Source organism: Culex quinquefasciatus, chromosome 1 (assembly GCF_015732765.1).
Source record: "Culex quinquefasciatus strain JHB chromosome 1, VPISU_Cqui_1.0_pri_paternal, whole genome shotgun sequence".
In the NCBI taxonomy this organism is placed as follows: domain Eukaryota; kingdom Metazoa; phylum Arthropoda; class Insecta; order Diptera; family Culicidae; genus Culex; species Culex quinquefasciatus.
Window position 1 is genome coordinate 91,690,914 of NC_051861.1, and position 17,019 is coordinate 91,707,932.

At 42.2% G+C, this 17,019-nt stretch overlaps 2 protein-coding genes across 3 annotated transcripts; both read right to left on the bottom strand.

Moving 5' to 3' along the window:
- Positions 1-6,209: 6,209 nt before the first annotated feature.
- Positions 6,210-8,216, bottom strand: LOC6040445 (60S ribosomal protein L15). Of its 2 annotated transcripts, none has more exons than XM_038255159.1 (4): positions 8,080-8,216; positions 7,793-7,801; positions 6,804-7,112; positions 6,210-6,616 (listed from the first exon to the last, which is right to left on the bottom strand). In XM_038255159.1, exons 3-4 carry the CDS (start codon positions 7,110-7,112, stop codon positions 6,311-6,313), a joined length of 615 nt encoding a protein of 204 aa, XP_038111087.1. In that variant the 5' UTR covers positions 7,793-7,801; positions 8,080-8,216; the 3' UTR covers positions 6,210-6,310. The 2 variants fall into 2 exon arrangements, with proteins under 2 accessions (XP_038111087.1, XP_038111080.1); XM_038255152.1 differs by having other exon boundaries at positions 6,804-7,151; positions 8,080-8,203.
- A 5,968-nt stretch (positions 8,217-14,184) lies between these two features.
- On the bottom strand, positions 14,185-16,303 carry LOC6040444. Its single transcript, XM_001849782.2, has 2 exons — positions 16,098-16,303; positions 14,185-16,042 (listed from the first exon to the last, which is right to left on the bottom strand). The coding sequence occupies exons 1-2, from the start codon at positions 16,187-16,189 to the stop codon at positions 14,356-14,358; spliced, it is 1,779 nt and encodes a 592-aa protein (XP_001849834.2). The 5' UTR covers positions 16,190-16,303; the 3' UTR covers positions 14,185-14,355.
- Between the last annotated feature and the right edge of the window lie 716 nt (positions 16,304-17,019).

Genomic DNA, 17,019 nt, shown 5'->3' on the forward strand with positions numbered 1-17,019 from the left:
ACCGCGAGGTTAATTTTTCAAAATTGATTTAAAAATCCATTTTAAGCTCTTTATGGTCGTACAAAGGGTCATTATACTCAGAAAAATAAGCTTTATCGCTGTGAACAATAATATCAGCAATCTAAGCTTCATTTTAGGACCCAACTGGAGATGTTTACTAATAAACTCTGGAATTCTAATTTCAAAAATTCCAAGAAAATTCTTAAGGCTTTCCAATTTTAAATTCAGAAATCAAAAAAAAATCTAATTGAAAATTTATTAGCACATTCAGGGGGTTCAGCGATTATCCACACTTCATATACAAAAAATATTTGTTTTGTATAGAAATTTCAGTGTCCACATGGTTTTTGGATGGTTCCTTATTGAAATGAATTAAACACTTAAATTTTTGCTCAAACTTTGAAGGTGACTCTATTCTCGACTCTATTAGAGCTTTATGACGTTTCGCGTACGCACACTAGCGCTTGCACTAGCACACCATTTGGTTTTGCTGGCTGATAAAATTTAACCTCACTTTATTTTCGAGTACGTACACCAAGACGTACACGCAATACCTGCGCACGTAGATACCTCTATGGCAACAATTTGGACACGGTATTGGTACGTGAATATTCGAAAATCTGTATCTTTGAAGGAATCTTCTGATCGACTCGGTGTCTCGGGTAAAGTTGTAGGTGTTGATGAGGACTATTCAGAATAAAAATAGGTACAAGTAGATATTTTTTGTCGATTTAAAATTAGACTTTTTGCCTTCCTCACCTCACTGAGGCAAGGCCGTGGGCAAGGCTATAAAATCACTCGAAAAATGAACTTCTTAAATACGACTCCTAGATATACCTTCACGTATACCTATCGACTCAGAATCAAATTCTGAACAAATGTCTGTGGGGATGTGTGTAGACATGATTTTTTTTCCACACGATTATCTCAGAACTGGCTGAACCTAGGGGTTGGTCAGAGTTAAAAGTTTAACCGTTCGTCGATATATTGACGAAGTTAAATATCAATAAATTAGTCAATACTTTAACGAAAAATTGATCGAAAACTCCCACCGTGTATTTACCGATCGTGTTTGACAGATAACTCAAAATCAAAACAATCACATTTTTTACAACGATGCGGAACCGTCACTTCTGCTTAAAAAGTTCGTGGACAACGGATGTCCGTTCCGAGGGCCTGTTAAAGATCGTGAACCCGCTCCGTGTGATCTTTTTAAAAAAGGACCGTTATTTGAGCAGCTCCACGGCAGGGTCTAGTTCGAAGGTGAGTGATTTTCGGTTAAATTTATCAGATTGAACATTTGCTAATATAACTTCGTTTCTGTTGCTCTGGATTTGCTTACAGGATAACCGATTCCGCCTCGAAATAACAAGAATGAAAGAAATCGTCAAACAGCCCTAGCTCAGAGTACGTGGAGGTGAGATGGCACAGCCGGGTGTTCCAGAAAAGTACCGAAAGCAGCTGAAAGCAAAAGAAGGAACACGTTGATTCCGGATCAGATGGAATGTGCCCGGGAGTGGTCCGAGGATTGACGGAATTTCCACTAGCCATCACCCGATAATGTTTCGGCTTCGGTCCTGAATGTGCGGAAGGCGAAGACCCAAAAATGTGCCCTCATCATGTGCCAGCGCCTCAACCCGAGAAGCATAACTTTCGTGGAGGTTTTGATGACTACTTGGTTGTGCTCGAGGTAGTGATTCGTACTTGGGTTGCTGCGGCGGCATGAAAAACGAAGGTCACTTTCCGGAAACCGCCCTGTCCACACCAACTCTACCAGTTGGGAAGGGCCTAAACCAACGGAACGACTAACTTTCTAACCTCGCTCAAAAAGAAGCTCAATCAGCTGGGCAAGTTATATGCGGACACGGTCCATAGGACGATCGACCAGAATGTCAATGAGAAGAGCTTATTTCATCGGGTTGATCGTGGACAGCGGAAGAAAGAACGACGCCACAGGTCGCTAACAGCGCCGTCACGGCCGCCAGCGTATTGCAGCAACGGCCACTTCTTCGTCAAAGCTTAATTCAAAGAAATAAACAAAAAAAAAGTTCGTTTTATTAGGGTTCGGGTTAACGGGATATGGTTTACCACCAGGAAATTCAAACATTTTAAACAGTTTCTATATCATTTAAACTTGAGTTTGGTCTCATCCACGTTGGTCATTTACTGAAAGTACTGCAGCGGCCAAAAGTCCTAAACTTGATAACTCCTGCGACCATAATCTAAATCCGCAGGTAGAAAAGCTCCTGCTGCTGGCTCGTTCAGCCCACGAATGCAATCTTAGTTCAATATGATCACCCAAAATGTCGCGTTCACAGTTTTATCATTCGACATTCGTCGGATACGGCAGGTCAAGGACTACGTTCAACCCGAAAGGAATGTTCTCATTTCAAACTACCAGCGAGGGTCTTTGGCGATGAACACTACCCATGCCCATGATCGTTGTTCACTTCCGTTAAGAGGATGTAGGGGAACAGCATCTAATTCCAGCGTGCCTCTAATGTTGGCAGGTCAGAACTTTGACATGCAATTAAAGCTGAATAAAAGCGTTTTCAACTGAAATCGAGTGATAAATAGCTCAATAAGAAGTGAGCAAGCAAGTTTCTACCAAAAGTTTTGCAAAATTAGTTGTTTAAATAGTGAAAATCAGCATATTGGATGGAGTTAGGAGCGAGAGCTTAACCTGCCAAAGATACGAGAATTTCCCCTACTGCTGTTGCAGCTTGCGATGCATCTGGGCCGCCAACACGAAGTGCAGTAACTCTATGTGCGCAAACAACCACGCGTTGTTCACGATGTTTTTAGGTTCCTACTCTTCTATTTTCCCCGAAGGAAGTCAGCCGTTGGATCAAACTCTTCATCTGTACCTCTCCCGGATGTTTTCGGGTCCGTAAGTTTTTGTCTCGATGCCAACAACCGGAGTGGGGGTCGCCGCCACCGTTGCCGTGGGGTTTTAGCACGCTCGAATGACGTTTTGATTGTTGATTTTTTTCTGACGTTTCAAAACATCAAGCTTGCTAGATCATGGTGGGATCTCGTCAATATATTAACGAAATGTCGATGCGTTGACCAACTATTTTAATGCGTTAATAATATACTAACCAAGCTGACCAGCCCCTAGGTCCTGCCATTATTTAGAATGTCCTGCCATTATCTGATATTTCGGCTTTTTTGATTTTGTAGCGGAAAAAGGTTTTTTTATTTATTTAAAAGCGTTTTATTTTTATTGAACTCTCTCTCTCTCTCTGATTATTTATAATAGCAAGACACTTGAATCGACACTGGTTTCTTGGTGGAAAACGTGAAATAGAAATCAAAGCCTGAAAAATGAAATTGACAGAAAATTAGACACAAATAGATGGTTGATTATAAAAATTCTAACCCAGTGTACCGGCTGATGGTTCTTTGTTTTTCGTTGATGGCCACTTGGGTTCTGCGGTTCTGCGTCAAATCACAAATCTTGACCATATTTTCCAAACACCGTGAATTCCTTCTGCTGGCAAAACTTCATAGCCCTTTAAAAAATGTTTAATCACACTGTAGCCACCCACTAATCAGCAGAAATTTCACTAATTTTACTAAAAAATTATGAATTTTTATAAGTGAAAAAATGGACTTGAACAAATTGAACTGTCATCAAATTACGACGCCTACTATTATTAACAAGAACTGCAAATGTCGCCTTTGACATTCGATCAAAACGCTCGACAAACGCTCGAAAATGGCAGGACTCAATCGATTTTGAGTAGATAACGCTTCGAATCGCACGACCGCGGGACTTCAGTCTATCAGGGATTGCTTCAAATGAGAGTCTGCATGTTTTCTGTAAAAGTCTGTATCAGGTATATAATTTTTCATAAACTTATTTTCATTATTACTTTGTAAATTTGAGGAAGGCACCACCCACCTAATGGTCGATTAAGAAACGTTTTTCAGAAATAATCGTTATCACAAAATCTGTATTTTGTTATTATTGATTTTTTGCCTTTCTTACTAAAGAAAGGTATAGGTTTAACTTTATGGCTGGACGTCATTTTCATCTTCATAAATAAGACGATACAGCAGGAATTTAAATCGGAAAAATCGCTAAAAAAAATCACACTGCATCGATTTTCGACGCTCTATCGATTCATCTTGACAGAACACGTCTATCTCCAACCCTCGAATTTTGAGAAAATAAATTCCGTGGAGATCGAGTGATGTTCGTATGTGGAAAAATGTTGTGTCGCGTCGTTCTCAGCCCCCCTGAATCCGATTTTGATTCTTCTGAATGCAGATGAAAGCTAGTGTGCTGAACCTGGGCGAGTTGCCGCTCAAATTTCGAAATATCCATCTGTTTTCGGATGTGGACAGACTTTTCAATAAAATACACAGTTTTCAAATGAAAATATGGTCAACATTTTTCATTTTCATATCTTTTGTTTATCCAAAAATTGCATTTTTCGAGCTCACAACCAAATTTTCATCCAGATTCATAATATGGTTCTGGAGTTAGAGCCGTTTGATTAACCTACCATAAGAAAAAAAAAATCCCTAATAAAAGGTAAAAGCCCACCTGGTGACCTTCGCCAACATTTTTCGTTTCTAATTTTATCTGAAATTTCTTCCTACATTCATAGTACAGACCATGAGTGAGCATCTGAAACAAATTTGACATCGATCGGCAATCCCGAACAACTTTTAGAACGATTTACTTTTTGCCTTTGTTACTAAAGAAAGGTATAGGTTTTACTTTATGGCTGGACGTCATTTTCATCTTCGTAAATAAGACGATACAGCAGGAATTTAAATCGGAAAAATCGTCAAAAATTCACACTGCATTGATTTTCGACACTTCGTCGCCAAGTTGACAAGTTGAGCTTCGAATACTGGCGCGAGAATGCTGGCGCATATATGTTTTGGCTCGACTTATACTCGTTTGTAGTAGCTTGTCTACCGATGTTTCCTTCAACATGTAAGATATCGTAGCTTTTCGGTTTCTTTTGCTCTGTCCGTTATTTACATAACTGTCCAATGTTTATGCAAAAACTTTTGTGACTTAGGACATTCATCCCGCTACAAACAATTTGTTTCCCGTGTGCTCCTAAAATCACCTTTAAGTAGGCTTCATTTTGTCGTGATTTCGTAAGTTTATTTAACAGAGTTCATTGGATTGCAATAGGAGCTTTCTAAGCTTCTAAGCTTTATATCGTTTTCAAAGTTTTCAATGTTCGCAACGCCAATGGCTATCTACCTAAGGTTCTCGCGGTTGAGTGTGTAGTGGTGCGGTTGTAAAAATAGCTATCTCTGACTCTCTTACTTTCGTAGATGCTGAATGGCAAGCTTCCCACTGTGCGGTTAACTCGGTTTTGCTTTGCGCCTGCTTTGTTCGGTTTTTGGGCTCGTACCAAAACTAGAAAACCAAAACCGCAGTGTGCGTCGTCACTGCCGCATGGGAAGCTTTCTATGCTCACGTTTTGTCATAAACGCTTGTTTGATTAAGAATTTGTACGATAAATCTGGTTATTTTTTTTTTTTTTTTGAAAAGGACCAATAAACCAAATTTTCAGTTTTTGCTTTTTGGGTGTTTTTCAATACCCCTGACTCAAGGCGGTTCTAAAAACACCCAAAAAGCAAAAACTGGAAATTTGGTTTATTGGTCCTTTTAAAAAAAAAACTCCAGAAATGTAACTGTAATGTAATGTTCTTTTGGTGAAAATTGCGTTTTCAATTTCTTTTGGAAAACACATAATTAATAATACCTTGCTTTCATCATAAGATTTTTTGTATCAAGTCGACGTTATAAATTGTAATAAGTTAAATTCTTTCTCTATCTCACCCCTGGTGGGATTACATCGTTTTTTTTTAAATATTTATGGGACAAAACTTGTATCGAGCTGTCAAATCTGCAACATGGAGTTAAACTTTCTGTGAAGTTTACCATGGCACTTCGGAAAGTTTAACTCCATGTTGCACCCACACACTCTCACTTATATTATAGAAAACGGGCATTTTTTAAAAAATCGAATTTGTAATCGAAAAACTGGCCAACCACCCGGACGTTATTTATTGCTATTTCGGTTGTGTTACGGCAAAACTACTTTGACCTTTTAACAATCTGCTAATCTACAAACTGTTACAAGAACTCGTATTACCTAATTTCCATATTTCGAACCAAGACTAATTCCGGGGAATTTCGGATTCAACACAATCATCAAGAGCAATCCAGCCTAGGTTTTAGCAATCTTTTTGTATGTTTATCCTTACACAGATATCAAAACCCGGAAAACAGCATAGCAGCAGTAGCAGATCAAACCACCACCCCAGCGGCTTAACGGTAACGGCGCATGTGCAGACGGTTGCGGCGGCGCCAGCACGCCCGGCGCGATCCTCCGATGGTTTGCGCGTACCGGTAGCCCTTGCCCAGCCCACGGCTGCTCTTGCCGGCCGAGGTGAGGCCACGCAGCTCACGGTGCTTGTGCACCGCGTTACAGATCCAGTTGGCCTTGGCGTCGCGGCGGATCGCGTTGTGGGCGGTGTCGACCATGATGACCTCGTAGTACTTGTACGCGGCATCCTGCGCCACCCAGTACGAGTTGAGCACGCGGAGTCCACCGACGCGGCGACCGACGCGCTCCTACGGGAGGGGAAGAAGGAGAGTTTGTGTTAGATGATGGTTTGAAGGTTTTGAGTTGGGTTCTGCTGGTGGGGTTGTTCAGACATCCAAGGAAGATAAGGCCATCAAAGGAATTCAGTGTGAATTGTGTAGAATAAATATCATCAGGTTGGGTGGAGGCTTTGGGGCCCTGAACAAGATAACTCACCTCAGCGACGGACTGCAGGCAACGGTACGGCTTCAGCTGGTTCACTCCGTGCGACTTGGGCTTGCCGTAGGTGCAACCCTTGGCGACCGGGCGTTTGCGGCCTCCACGGCGGACGCGCACGCGGAAGATCGAGAAGCCCTGCTTGGCCTTGTATCCCAGGCGGCGAGCCTTGTCGGGGCGGGTCGGCCTCGGGGCGCGGTGGAACTTGGTCATCTGGCGGTACTGCCAGACGCGGACACGCAGCAGGTAGCGCATCACATCGCTCTGCTTCTTGCGGTAGAGCTCCTGCACGTAGCGGTAGGCTCCCATCTTGAAGGAAGTGGGTTAAGGAATGAGTGAGGATAGACCCTAGCAACGAAATCAAAGTCGAGATTTGATCAGAAGTCGCATCATCGGTCTATCCACCACTGCCTCTCGGGGCCCGGAAGCCCCGAGGTAACTAGCAATGGAGCAGCGCCGAGACGGGCCTTCATGGTTGCGCGCTGGCTGTAACGGAACCGGAGATTAGCTTCGAACTCGCTGGAACGAAACACAGACTTGGTAGATCTCGGGGAAGTTTCTCGACGGTGCCCGGTTTTGTTTACACAACAAATTTAGATTCTGAAGCAACCCCTTAAAGAGAACATTGACAGCTGGAACACCAAACTGTCAAAATACTGTTCAAAAGCTGCTTCGATCACTTCTAGTACGGACTTCAAACTCTTTGAGGTTATGTTGGCACCATCGAGAAACCGTCCCGTCGAAAAAAAAAATCCGATTTCCGGAACTCCTTCTCCGCCCCTCTCGCGGACCAAACTTCGTTCAGATGCATGTGGTTTCCAGGTCATTCCAGAGCACTTCGGAGGGGTGCATGGCCATGCTTGACTTCATCATTGAAGAGTGCGTCCGCGGAGGGAACAGCGGAGAGGTGGTCATTCCGGGAGGTTTTCGTGTGTGGTCGGTGCGTTACAGGTCCAGCCGGCGACGACAATCTTGATGGGGGTACGTACCTTGCTATCCTGCAATAAAAAGAAAGAAAGCGAATTAGTTTCACGTTGACACACATGGCGCAAGTTTGATCAAAGATGGCCGAGTTGGTTGGGGGTAAAAAACACGCGGTTTTGAGAATATCTTTTCACAATTTGATTAAGTTCACTGACAGAGGGCAAACTTCTTACGATATCAATCTAAATCAACTAACAAGTCACTTAATCAACGAATTAAATCCAACATTAACAGGCACGAACACGATTTTCTTGAAGTTAAATATAGGAGCACGAGGCAGAAGACGACCTACCTTCTGAACGTTCAGTGACAAAAAGAAAGAGGAAGTGCACGCGTCGATGATGAAGGCTTGCTTTGCTGCGGTCGGCTTTCACGCACACATCCGACGCCGTGCGAAATAGAGACCCTAAATAGGGAGACTGGTCGAAGTGAATTTGACGTACCCAAACAGACACGAGTTTGACGTATCCAAACGAGCATTTGCCTTTACGCCCAGCAAAACTTATCAGTGTTGCCAAGCTCAAAACATACGTTGCCAGATCGATTAAGCCAGCTTAGACCAGTCTCCCTATTTAGGGTCTCTAGTGCGAAAGACGTCAAACGGAGGTGGATTCTGCTTACCACTGACAGTTTGCTGCGGTGACAGATGTTGCTGCATGGGTTTGTTGTTTCGTTAAGTTCTCCCGTCGCAGATGTTTTGGGGTTTTTACAGACTTTTCATGTTGTCGGTTTCATACAACATGTTTTCTCGGCTTGTTCTAGAGGTCGTATCGAGGCATGGCTTTCTACCTAAGGTACTCGCGATTGAGTGTGTAGTAGTGCGGTTGTCAAAATCGTTATCTCTGACTCTCTCACTCCACTGACACTGACATTATTTATGTTTTGGTTTTCCTGGCACGGTCCATTGTTCGTTTGTTATTGTTTTGGTTTTAGTGGCACGGAGTCATGCACTCACACTAATGCAAAGGAAGATCGCGAGTACCTATGATATACAGCCTTGGTATCGAGGTGCTTCGATTTGGATGAAATTTTCAACGTTTGTTTATCTATATACCTATCTGGATTTTTTTTTTTTTTGAAAAGGACCAATAAACCAAATTTTCAGTTTTTGCTTTTTGGGTGTTTTTTAATACCCCTGACTCAAGGCGGGTTCAAAAACACCCAAAAAGCAAAAACTGAAAATTTGGTTTATTGGACCTTTTTAAAAAAAACTCCAGATATATACATGAGATGAACTCATGCCAAATATTCGTATTCAAGCTGTCGTTACGGAACCACATCAAATCAAAAATAGTTGACTAGGGGAAATTCTCGTATGTTTGGCAGGTTAAGCACTCGCTCCTAACTCCATCCAATTTGCTGATTTTCATTATTTAAACAACTTATTTTGCAAAACTTTTGATAGAAACTTGTTTGCTCACTTCTTATTGAGCTATTTATCACTCGATTTCAGTTGAAAACGCTTTTAATTAGCTTTAATTGAATGGCAAAGTTCTGACCTGCCAACATTAGAGGCACGCTGGAATTAGATGCTGTTCCCCTACCTTGTCTAAACACCCGCCACTAAAGAGTTTTCTTCTCTGCTTTCCGGTTGCCACCGCCCGCCGCCCACTACCAGCAACTGCGGCTTACAACCCGCACCTAGAGCGTCCAATTTCCCGTCCCGGGAAAAAAATTCCCGGGAATTCCCGGGATTTCCCGAAAAAAAATATTTCCCGTTTCCCGGGAAATTTCTAAATTTCCCGGGAATTCCCGAAATTCTTGCGGAAGTATACAATTTCTAAACCTTTTGGAACCATTTTTTGAAAATGCTTTGAAAAAAATATTAAACGAAAAATCTCAACACGATTTTGTTGAATTAAATTTATTGTTAAGTTTATATATCAGGTTATAAGAAATTTTGACATCAACATTTATTTCTGATGTTATTTATTTCTGAAACAACCGGAAATAGATCTTGCCTAATGCAAATGATTTACTACAATATAGGTATGCTTTTCATAGAATCATTGGTGTAATTTCGTTAAAAAAAATTATTAACCCTTCAGTGCCATAGATAAATAGAGAGCTTTTTTGTTTACCATAATCAAATGAGATGAAAATCGAATTGGTATCGTTAAATATTTCAAATATTTTTATGCAAGATTACCTAGTTTTAACGATATTACAAAAAAAAAATACAAACAAAAACCATAAAAAAATCATTGAAATACTACTTTGTATGGTTTGAAAGGCACTCAAAAAATTAAAAATATCTATTCAAAACCTGCTCCAATTATTTGAAAATATTCAGTTGTTTGAAGGTAAAACAAACATGAGAAGTTAGATTTTAAGGAAATACTGAAAAGCTTTACCATTTTGTTTAAGAACTGAAACCAGAATGACTTGTTGTAGAAAAGTAATTTGTCATGAAAAACATAATTTCTGCATGTGTTTTTTTTTTCATTACAAATTTATGTGTCAAACCACACTATCTCAAACTGGTCACAGAGGCAAGTTCAAAAGAAATTTTATGATTGTGGGGTATCGATTCATTTTACTCACTGTCAAAACACTTTGATAAAAAAATACTTCCCATAAAAAAATACATGAGAAATTTGTTTTATTTGAAAAAAAATTCAAGCTGTTAATTGATCTTCACATTTATTTTAACCACTAAAGTCGCCCATACAATTTTGATGCATAATATTAATCAGAACCAAGTTCAGAACAATTTTCAATATATTTAAAATTTCCCGGGAATTCCCGGGATTTCCCGGGAAATTGGTTGAAAATTTCCCGTTTCCCGGGAAATTTGTAACCCCGGGAAATTGGACGCTCTACCCGCACCCAGTGCTTTTATGATTTAGAATTTAGCTATAGTTTTTAATTTATGTAATAGTTTGCACAGCCTTTAACGTGAAGACTTCCATCATTGCCATGATTTTGCGTTGCTATCAATATTTTGACAAAATTCCTTCTACAAGTTGTTTAGAATAGTGTCCAACACATGCTGATTCCTTTTGATAACGATTGTCCCATTCCTTGCTAAGTTATTCAAATCGTCATTAATCAATGATTGCCAACTAGGACGTCAATGATTGTACCACAAAATTATATACATTTTGAAACACATTTGTTAACCAGATCGTACTGAAGATGTCAAATTTGAGTTCCTGAGCCAAAATCAGTGTTGTTCGATACATCGGAAATAGAGATCCTTAATAGGGAGACTGGTCGAAGTGAATTTGACGTACCCAAGCAGACACGAGTTTGACGTATCCAAACGAGCATTTGCCTTTACGCCCAGCAAAACTTATCAGTGTTGCCAAGCTCAAAACATACGTTGCCAGATCGATTTAGCCAGCTTAGACCAGTCTCCCTATTTAGGGTCTCTAATCGGAAAGTGTACTTGTGAAATTACCGCAATTGGGTACTAAAGCCCTGTGCCAATTTTTATGTACAACGGTAAAAAACACGATTAAAAACTTGATTAAAAACCATTTCTGATCACTATTTTTCATTTTAATGCAAAAATTTTTTTTGACAAGACAACATTTTTTCGATGGATCAACTATGGTCCCCTTGGAACGAGCTGTCAAGTAGAAGCTTTTCTGTCAAGAAGGACCGCGAGGTTAATTTTTCAAAATTGATTTAAAAATCAATTTTTAACTCTTTGTGGTCGTACAAATGGTCATTGTACTCAGAAAAATAAGCTTTATCCACAAATAAGCTTTACGTCTGTGCTTTATCGCTGTAAACAATAATATCAGCAATCTAAGCTTCATTTTAGTACCCAATTGGTAAATCGGAACGATGTTACGGATATTCCGGGTTGATGGATGTGTGGCTAAATGGCACCAAAACGTACTGAGGATGTCAAATTTGAGTTCCTGATCAAAAATCAGTGTTGTTTGACATGTCGGAAAGTGTACTTGTGAAATTACCGAAATTAGTCCATCAGAACCATGTTACGGATAATCCGGGTTGGTGGCCAAATGGCACCAGATCGTAATGAGGATGTCAAATTTGTGTTCCTGAGCAAAAATCTGTGTTGTTTGACGTATCGGAAAGTACACTTGTGAAATTACCGAAATTGGTCCATAGGAACCATGTTAGGGATATTCCGGGTTGGTGGCAGCGTGGCCAAATGGCACCAGATCGTACTGAGGATGTCAAATTTGAGTTTCTGAGCAAAAATCAGTGTTGTTTGACATGTCGGAAAGTGTACTTGTGAAATTACCCGGATATTTCGGGTTGGTGGCAGGGTGGCCAAATGGCACCAGAACGTAATGAGAATGTCAAATTTGATTTCCTGAGCCAAAATTAGTGTCGTTTGACATGTCGGAAGCCATATTAGAATTGATGAAGAATTCGACATCCGTTCCTGTGTAGTCGGTTCCGGAAGGGTGGCCAATTCATATCCGTAGGTCCGGGATCCGGGATTCTTTGTAGATTCTGAAAATAGACATTTGTCCGGTTCTTTTGAGGGGTGAACGAACTTATTTGGTCAAAAGAGGCCAAAGATACAGCATTTTTAACATTTTTTTTCAGACGTTCGGACTGTAAGGGTTAAGACCAAAAATTTTTCAGTGGCTTCAAGAAGGCAACAACCGGCACATGCTGATTCATTTTGGTGGCGAAATGCATTAAACTGAAGTCAATACAGAGAATTTTAGAGTGATGATCAATTTTCTTGGAAAACGAAATTAAAGAGAAACTGTTCTCACTGGCATACGTGCAAAGCAGTCCGAGCCTAACCTTTAAAAAATAAAATAAATGGTCGGTGAAATATTCCCAGCTTCTGCTGGGAAGTGCGTAATTCGGTATTAATTTCAAAAAAATGAGCTCTCTACTTGGCTCTCTACGACAAAGGGAAGTGGGGTAAAACCTTGGTGCCATGGCATGACAGCCGCATTTTTTTTTTTCTAATGTTGGTGCTACTGCGCGATTTTGAAATTTCGGTCGTTCAACATTCGAACGCCATCTTCGCTTAAAAACCTGGATAAGCCTACGGTATTATATTTTTGGCCAATCGCAGTTTTCTCATATAGTTTTTCGATTTTTCTATAACAAACATTTTACAACGTTAGTTTTTTCCCTGTAGGCTTCCATAGCGGCACTTTTAGGTCTAAATTTTGACATATTTGGAATCCTCGGAAAATTTCACGTAAGTTAGAAGTATTGCTATGAAAGCTATTAGAAAAGTTAAACCAATCCTGGATGTCTATGGCACGTTTTGAACGGCTTCAAAAGACCTTTCGAATGCAACTTAGAGAGTTGGAATTGATGAATTTTCACTGAAATCCGAGCAATTTTAAGATTTTTTAGGTTTTTTGGACCTCAAACTTCAAAGCCCGTTTTTCCCCACTTCCCTTTGTCGTTGTACACTCAAAGTAAAAAGTATACTTTTTTCAAGTTCACCCGTCGTCACCCTTTAAAAGGGTATCGAAAATGTACTGAATTTGACATACCCTTTTAAAAGGGTGACGCCGGGTGAACTTTAAAAAAGGATAGAAAGTATCCTTTTTGAGGATTGAAAGTACCCTTTTGAGGGATACTTATGACTTTGAGTGTAGGGTTTTCGTCCTTCAAAATAATGTAAACAATATAAACAAAACATATTGACTAGCATATTGACCGGGTAATAATAACCCGAAACAGACTATTCCTTACTGAAGCGTGTACTTGCCCAAGTAACCATCCAGCACTAAAACCACAGACAAAATTTCACAGTGCAGCTTCATAAATGCTGATTCGCATTAACATGTGCTGTTTGATGGTTGATTAGCACTGGAGTGCCAATATGTTGCTGGTTTATGATTTGGTTTAGTGCTGGATGGTTACTTGGGTGGTTTTTGACAGCGCATGAAAGGCGGCGCGTGTTTATGTTTACGCTGTGGACAGCTGAGAGTGAACGTTTGGCGCGGAAGTGTGAGTGTGATTGAATTGAGCTGGAACCGCGGTTGGCGGAATCCGGAGCAGGACACGACGGAAGTGGACATGAGGTCAGTGGGTGGTTGGGAGGTTAATGATCGGCAGCGATGGTGCTGCGTCCAGAACGTCGTGTCTCAAGGAGTCCCGGTTACGAGCGAGGTTGCGAGTCTACACTCGTAGAGGGCTCATATTTGGCATGTGTTCATCTCAAGTATAGCAGTATACGCACTTCGGAAGGAACCGGTCAAGAAAAAAAATCAAATGGGCAGCAGCGGCAGCGCAAGCAAGCCAGAGAGGATGAAGAAAGGCCCCAAGAATTCGTTCCCTCTTCATTGTTCTGCTGTTCGTAAAGCTGTCTCTTAAAGCGTTTGAAATGACGCACTAGTTAGGACTGATTGCAAATAAATCAATCTAGATTTTTTTTCTTTGGTAAATATATTAACTAGCAATCGAGCAATCCAAAAAATCAAAATTAATTCAATCCTTTATTTTGAAATGTTCAAGTAGTAGGTCGCATCATGTGCATAAATGAAATTCAACGTGTTTTGAAAGTGTAGAAATAAAATTTAACTTGTGAATCCAGTTCAGGTCGAAAATAACAAAATCTTACGCAATTTATTGCGTAAATCACATATAAAAAAGAAAATCCTCCTCACTTCATCTTCGCCGTCTTCGTGGCCGGTTCTCCCTCCGCCTTCGTCCCCAAACACTTGGGAATCGCGGACGGTTCCGTGGCCCCTCCGTCCGCTTCTGCCGGCTGGCCAAACTTGGCGTAGATGCGCAGATTGCTGAGCGAGTGCATCGTCGACTCCATCTGGACGTAGTCGTAGCGCAGCTGGTCGACGATCGCGTTGAAGTAGACGCCGTCGAATTTGCTCAGGAAGTAGCTGTCCAGTTCCTTGCGCAGGCCAACGATCTCGGCGCTAAAGTACATCAGGGCGTAAAAGTTGACGTACAGGAAGCAGGTCGTGACGTTGGGCTTGCGCGGCCGGTGCAGCGGAATGCGGCGCTCGATTACGTTTGTGAGGCAGTCGTGGATCGTGATGAGGATTATGTCCGCAGTTACGACGTCCAGAAGGTTGTTTTCGACGAGGAAATACAGCGTCAGGACGTCGAGCAGGTAGTTCGGATGGATGTAGAAGATCTGGTCGACGGTAAGGGTGTCGGAGACGAGCCAGCAGAGAAGGCGCAGTTTGGTCATGACCATGGAGGAGGAGACTTCCGTGTCCAACGTGTACAGTTCTTCCGGAAGGGGTACTTTGACTCCGCTCGGAGGGTAAATTGGCGTTGCAGCGATGATTTTGTACGGATTGTGATGGCTGGTTTTGATGAATACCTGCGAGGTGAGCATTTGACCGTACACGATCGGTCGGTGACGGAACAGCATTCCGACCTGGCGTCGATACAGCTGGAGCGCGTACTGGGAGTAGTCTTCCTCGCGTAGGTCCAAACAGGGCAGCCGGATGGAGCTGGGAATGTTCCGCAGAATGCAGATGGCGTAGTTCGGAAAGTGGCGCATCTCTTGCGGCACGAGCGGCTTCTTGATGGTGTAATTCAAGTCGTACAACGAGACGGCATCTTCGAAGCTGTTCCGCTGGTTTTCATCCCGCCGGCCAAAGATCTTCTCGTACAACTCAATTCCGATCCTGGTAATTCCAAGCTTCAAGTTGAGCTCCTTCACACGTTGCGCCACCTGATAGAAGGTGCACATCCGCGACGGCCGGTTCTTAAAGCGATCATTCCCAGCAATCGCCGCAAAGAACGGCATCTGACTCCACTCCAGATTCAACGCTTTTCTAAGCACTTCCTTGTCCCACTCGAACGTGCGCATCGTGTCCAAGTCAAAGTCCGAACTCGACCAAACGCGCCACTTGCCCTCGTAGATCAGATAATCCGAATCCCCAGTAATGACCGCCAGTGCGTCGTGCTTCTTCGCAAACGTGGCCACCTCCAGATCACACTCCACATCATACGACGTGATCAGCACGCCCTTCTTTCGGGCCGCGGTCACCAGCGCCGAAATGAACGAGTGCTTCGTTACGTTGCCCTGAATCTGTCCCCGGTGCTTACCCTTAAACTCGACCGGAATGTTGTCCAGCTTCTTGAGGCACTCGGCGTAGACCTTCTCCTGGCGCTGTATCCACCGTTTGTACTTTCCCTCCTGCAGCTTCCCATCGATGAAGAACACGAGCCGGGCTCCGGCCTCGATCAGCCGGTCGCAAAAGTTGCTCGCGTACGTCCACGCAAACTGGTTCCGGCAGCCGTAGATGTTCTCGTCGATCGGCCCACTCAGCGAGCAGATGATGGTCAGCAGATCGATCACCACCAGCGGTTCCTTCCTGCAACGGACGGTTCTCAACCATTTTCTAGTTACGAATTTTGGAGATTACTCACTTTTCCGACTTGCGGATTTCGTCCACGATGTTAATGGCGCGGCAACCGCCGGGCAGGCGGGTCAGGAACGTTACCAGGCCGACGATTCCCATGGTGCTATCTTTGCTGATCGAATAGGAGGGAAGTGGAGAACGCGGGAAAGATTTTTGATTTCTCAAAATATTTTCAATTCAAGCATCGAACGTTCTGGCAAAAATCACGCTTGTCAAAAACGTCAAAAATGTGTTTACACGGTTCTCAGAAATTGTTCAGGATTTCAGGAATGAGTTTCGTTAAGTTAACACTCATTTTTGAGGCATAGCTGTGCGAACAGATTTTTGAGTTTTTGCCAAGTTTTTGCTTTATTTGTTTTTGTTTTTGTTTTTTTTTTTCAAAAAGATAATGCTCTCGCAATAGGACTGAAGATAGCGCTAGTGTGCAGCCCATTTTTGAACTCTTGAGTGAGCGATCATGTATGTTTGTCTGTGAAATAATCATACCTGGAGCGGTGCCGTCCGTCGTGCCGGAAGATAAACATCCTCGTCCCACAGGAAGAAGTCCACAAAATACTGGCACCGGCGCCGGTGCAACTCCGAAGGAGCAACAAGGTGAATGGAAGCTGTATCCAGGTTTTTAAGCGAAGATGGCGTTCGAAAGGTGAACGTCCGAAATGTCAAAATCGTGCAGTAGCACCAACATTACAAAAAAAAATGTGGCGGTCATGCCATGGCACACTTTTTTCGCAATGTTGGTACCACTGTGCGATTTTGACATTTCGGTCGTTCTCCATTCGAACGCCATCTTCGCTTAAAAACCTGGATAGAGTTCACTTGAGGCAGTGCAAGACACATGAGGAATAGATCTAGACCCAAGTAACATTTTAGGCTTTATCAAACAACCGCTATAAAACCTATCAGCCAAAACCAACATTAAAATCCCTTAG

Excerpts from the sequence above, each read along its gene's own strand:
- LOC6040445 (XM_038255159.1), bottom strand. The coding sequence starts at position 7,112 with ATGGGAGCCTACCGCTACGTGCAGGAGCTCTACCGCAAGAAGCAGAGC. Across the intron at positions 6,617-6,803 it reads GCCTGCAGTCCGTCGCTGAG|GAGCGCGTCGGTCGCCGCGT; the intron begins GTGAGTTATCTT and ends CCCCTCCCGTAG.
- LOC6040444 (XM_001849782.2), bottom strand. The coding sequence starts at position 16,189 with ATGGGAATCGTCGGCCTGGTAACGTTCCTGACCCGCCTGCCCGGCGGT. Across the intron at positions 16,043-16,097 it reads GAAATCCGCAAGTCGGAAAA|GAAGGAACCGCTGGTGGTGA; the intron begins GTGAGTAATCTC and ends CGTCCGTTGCAG.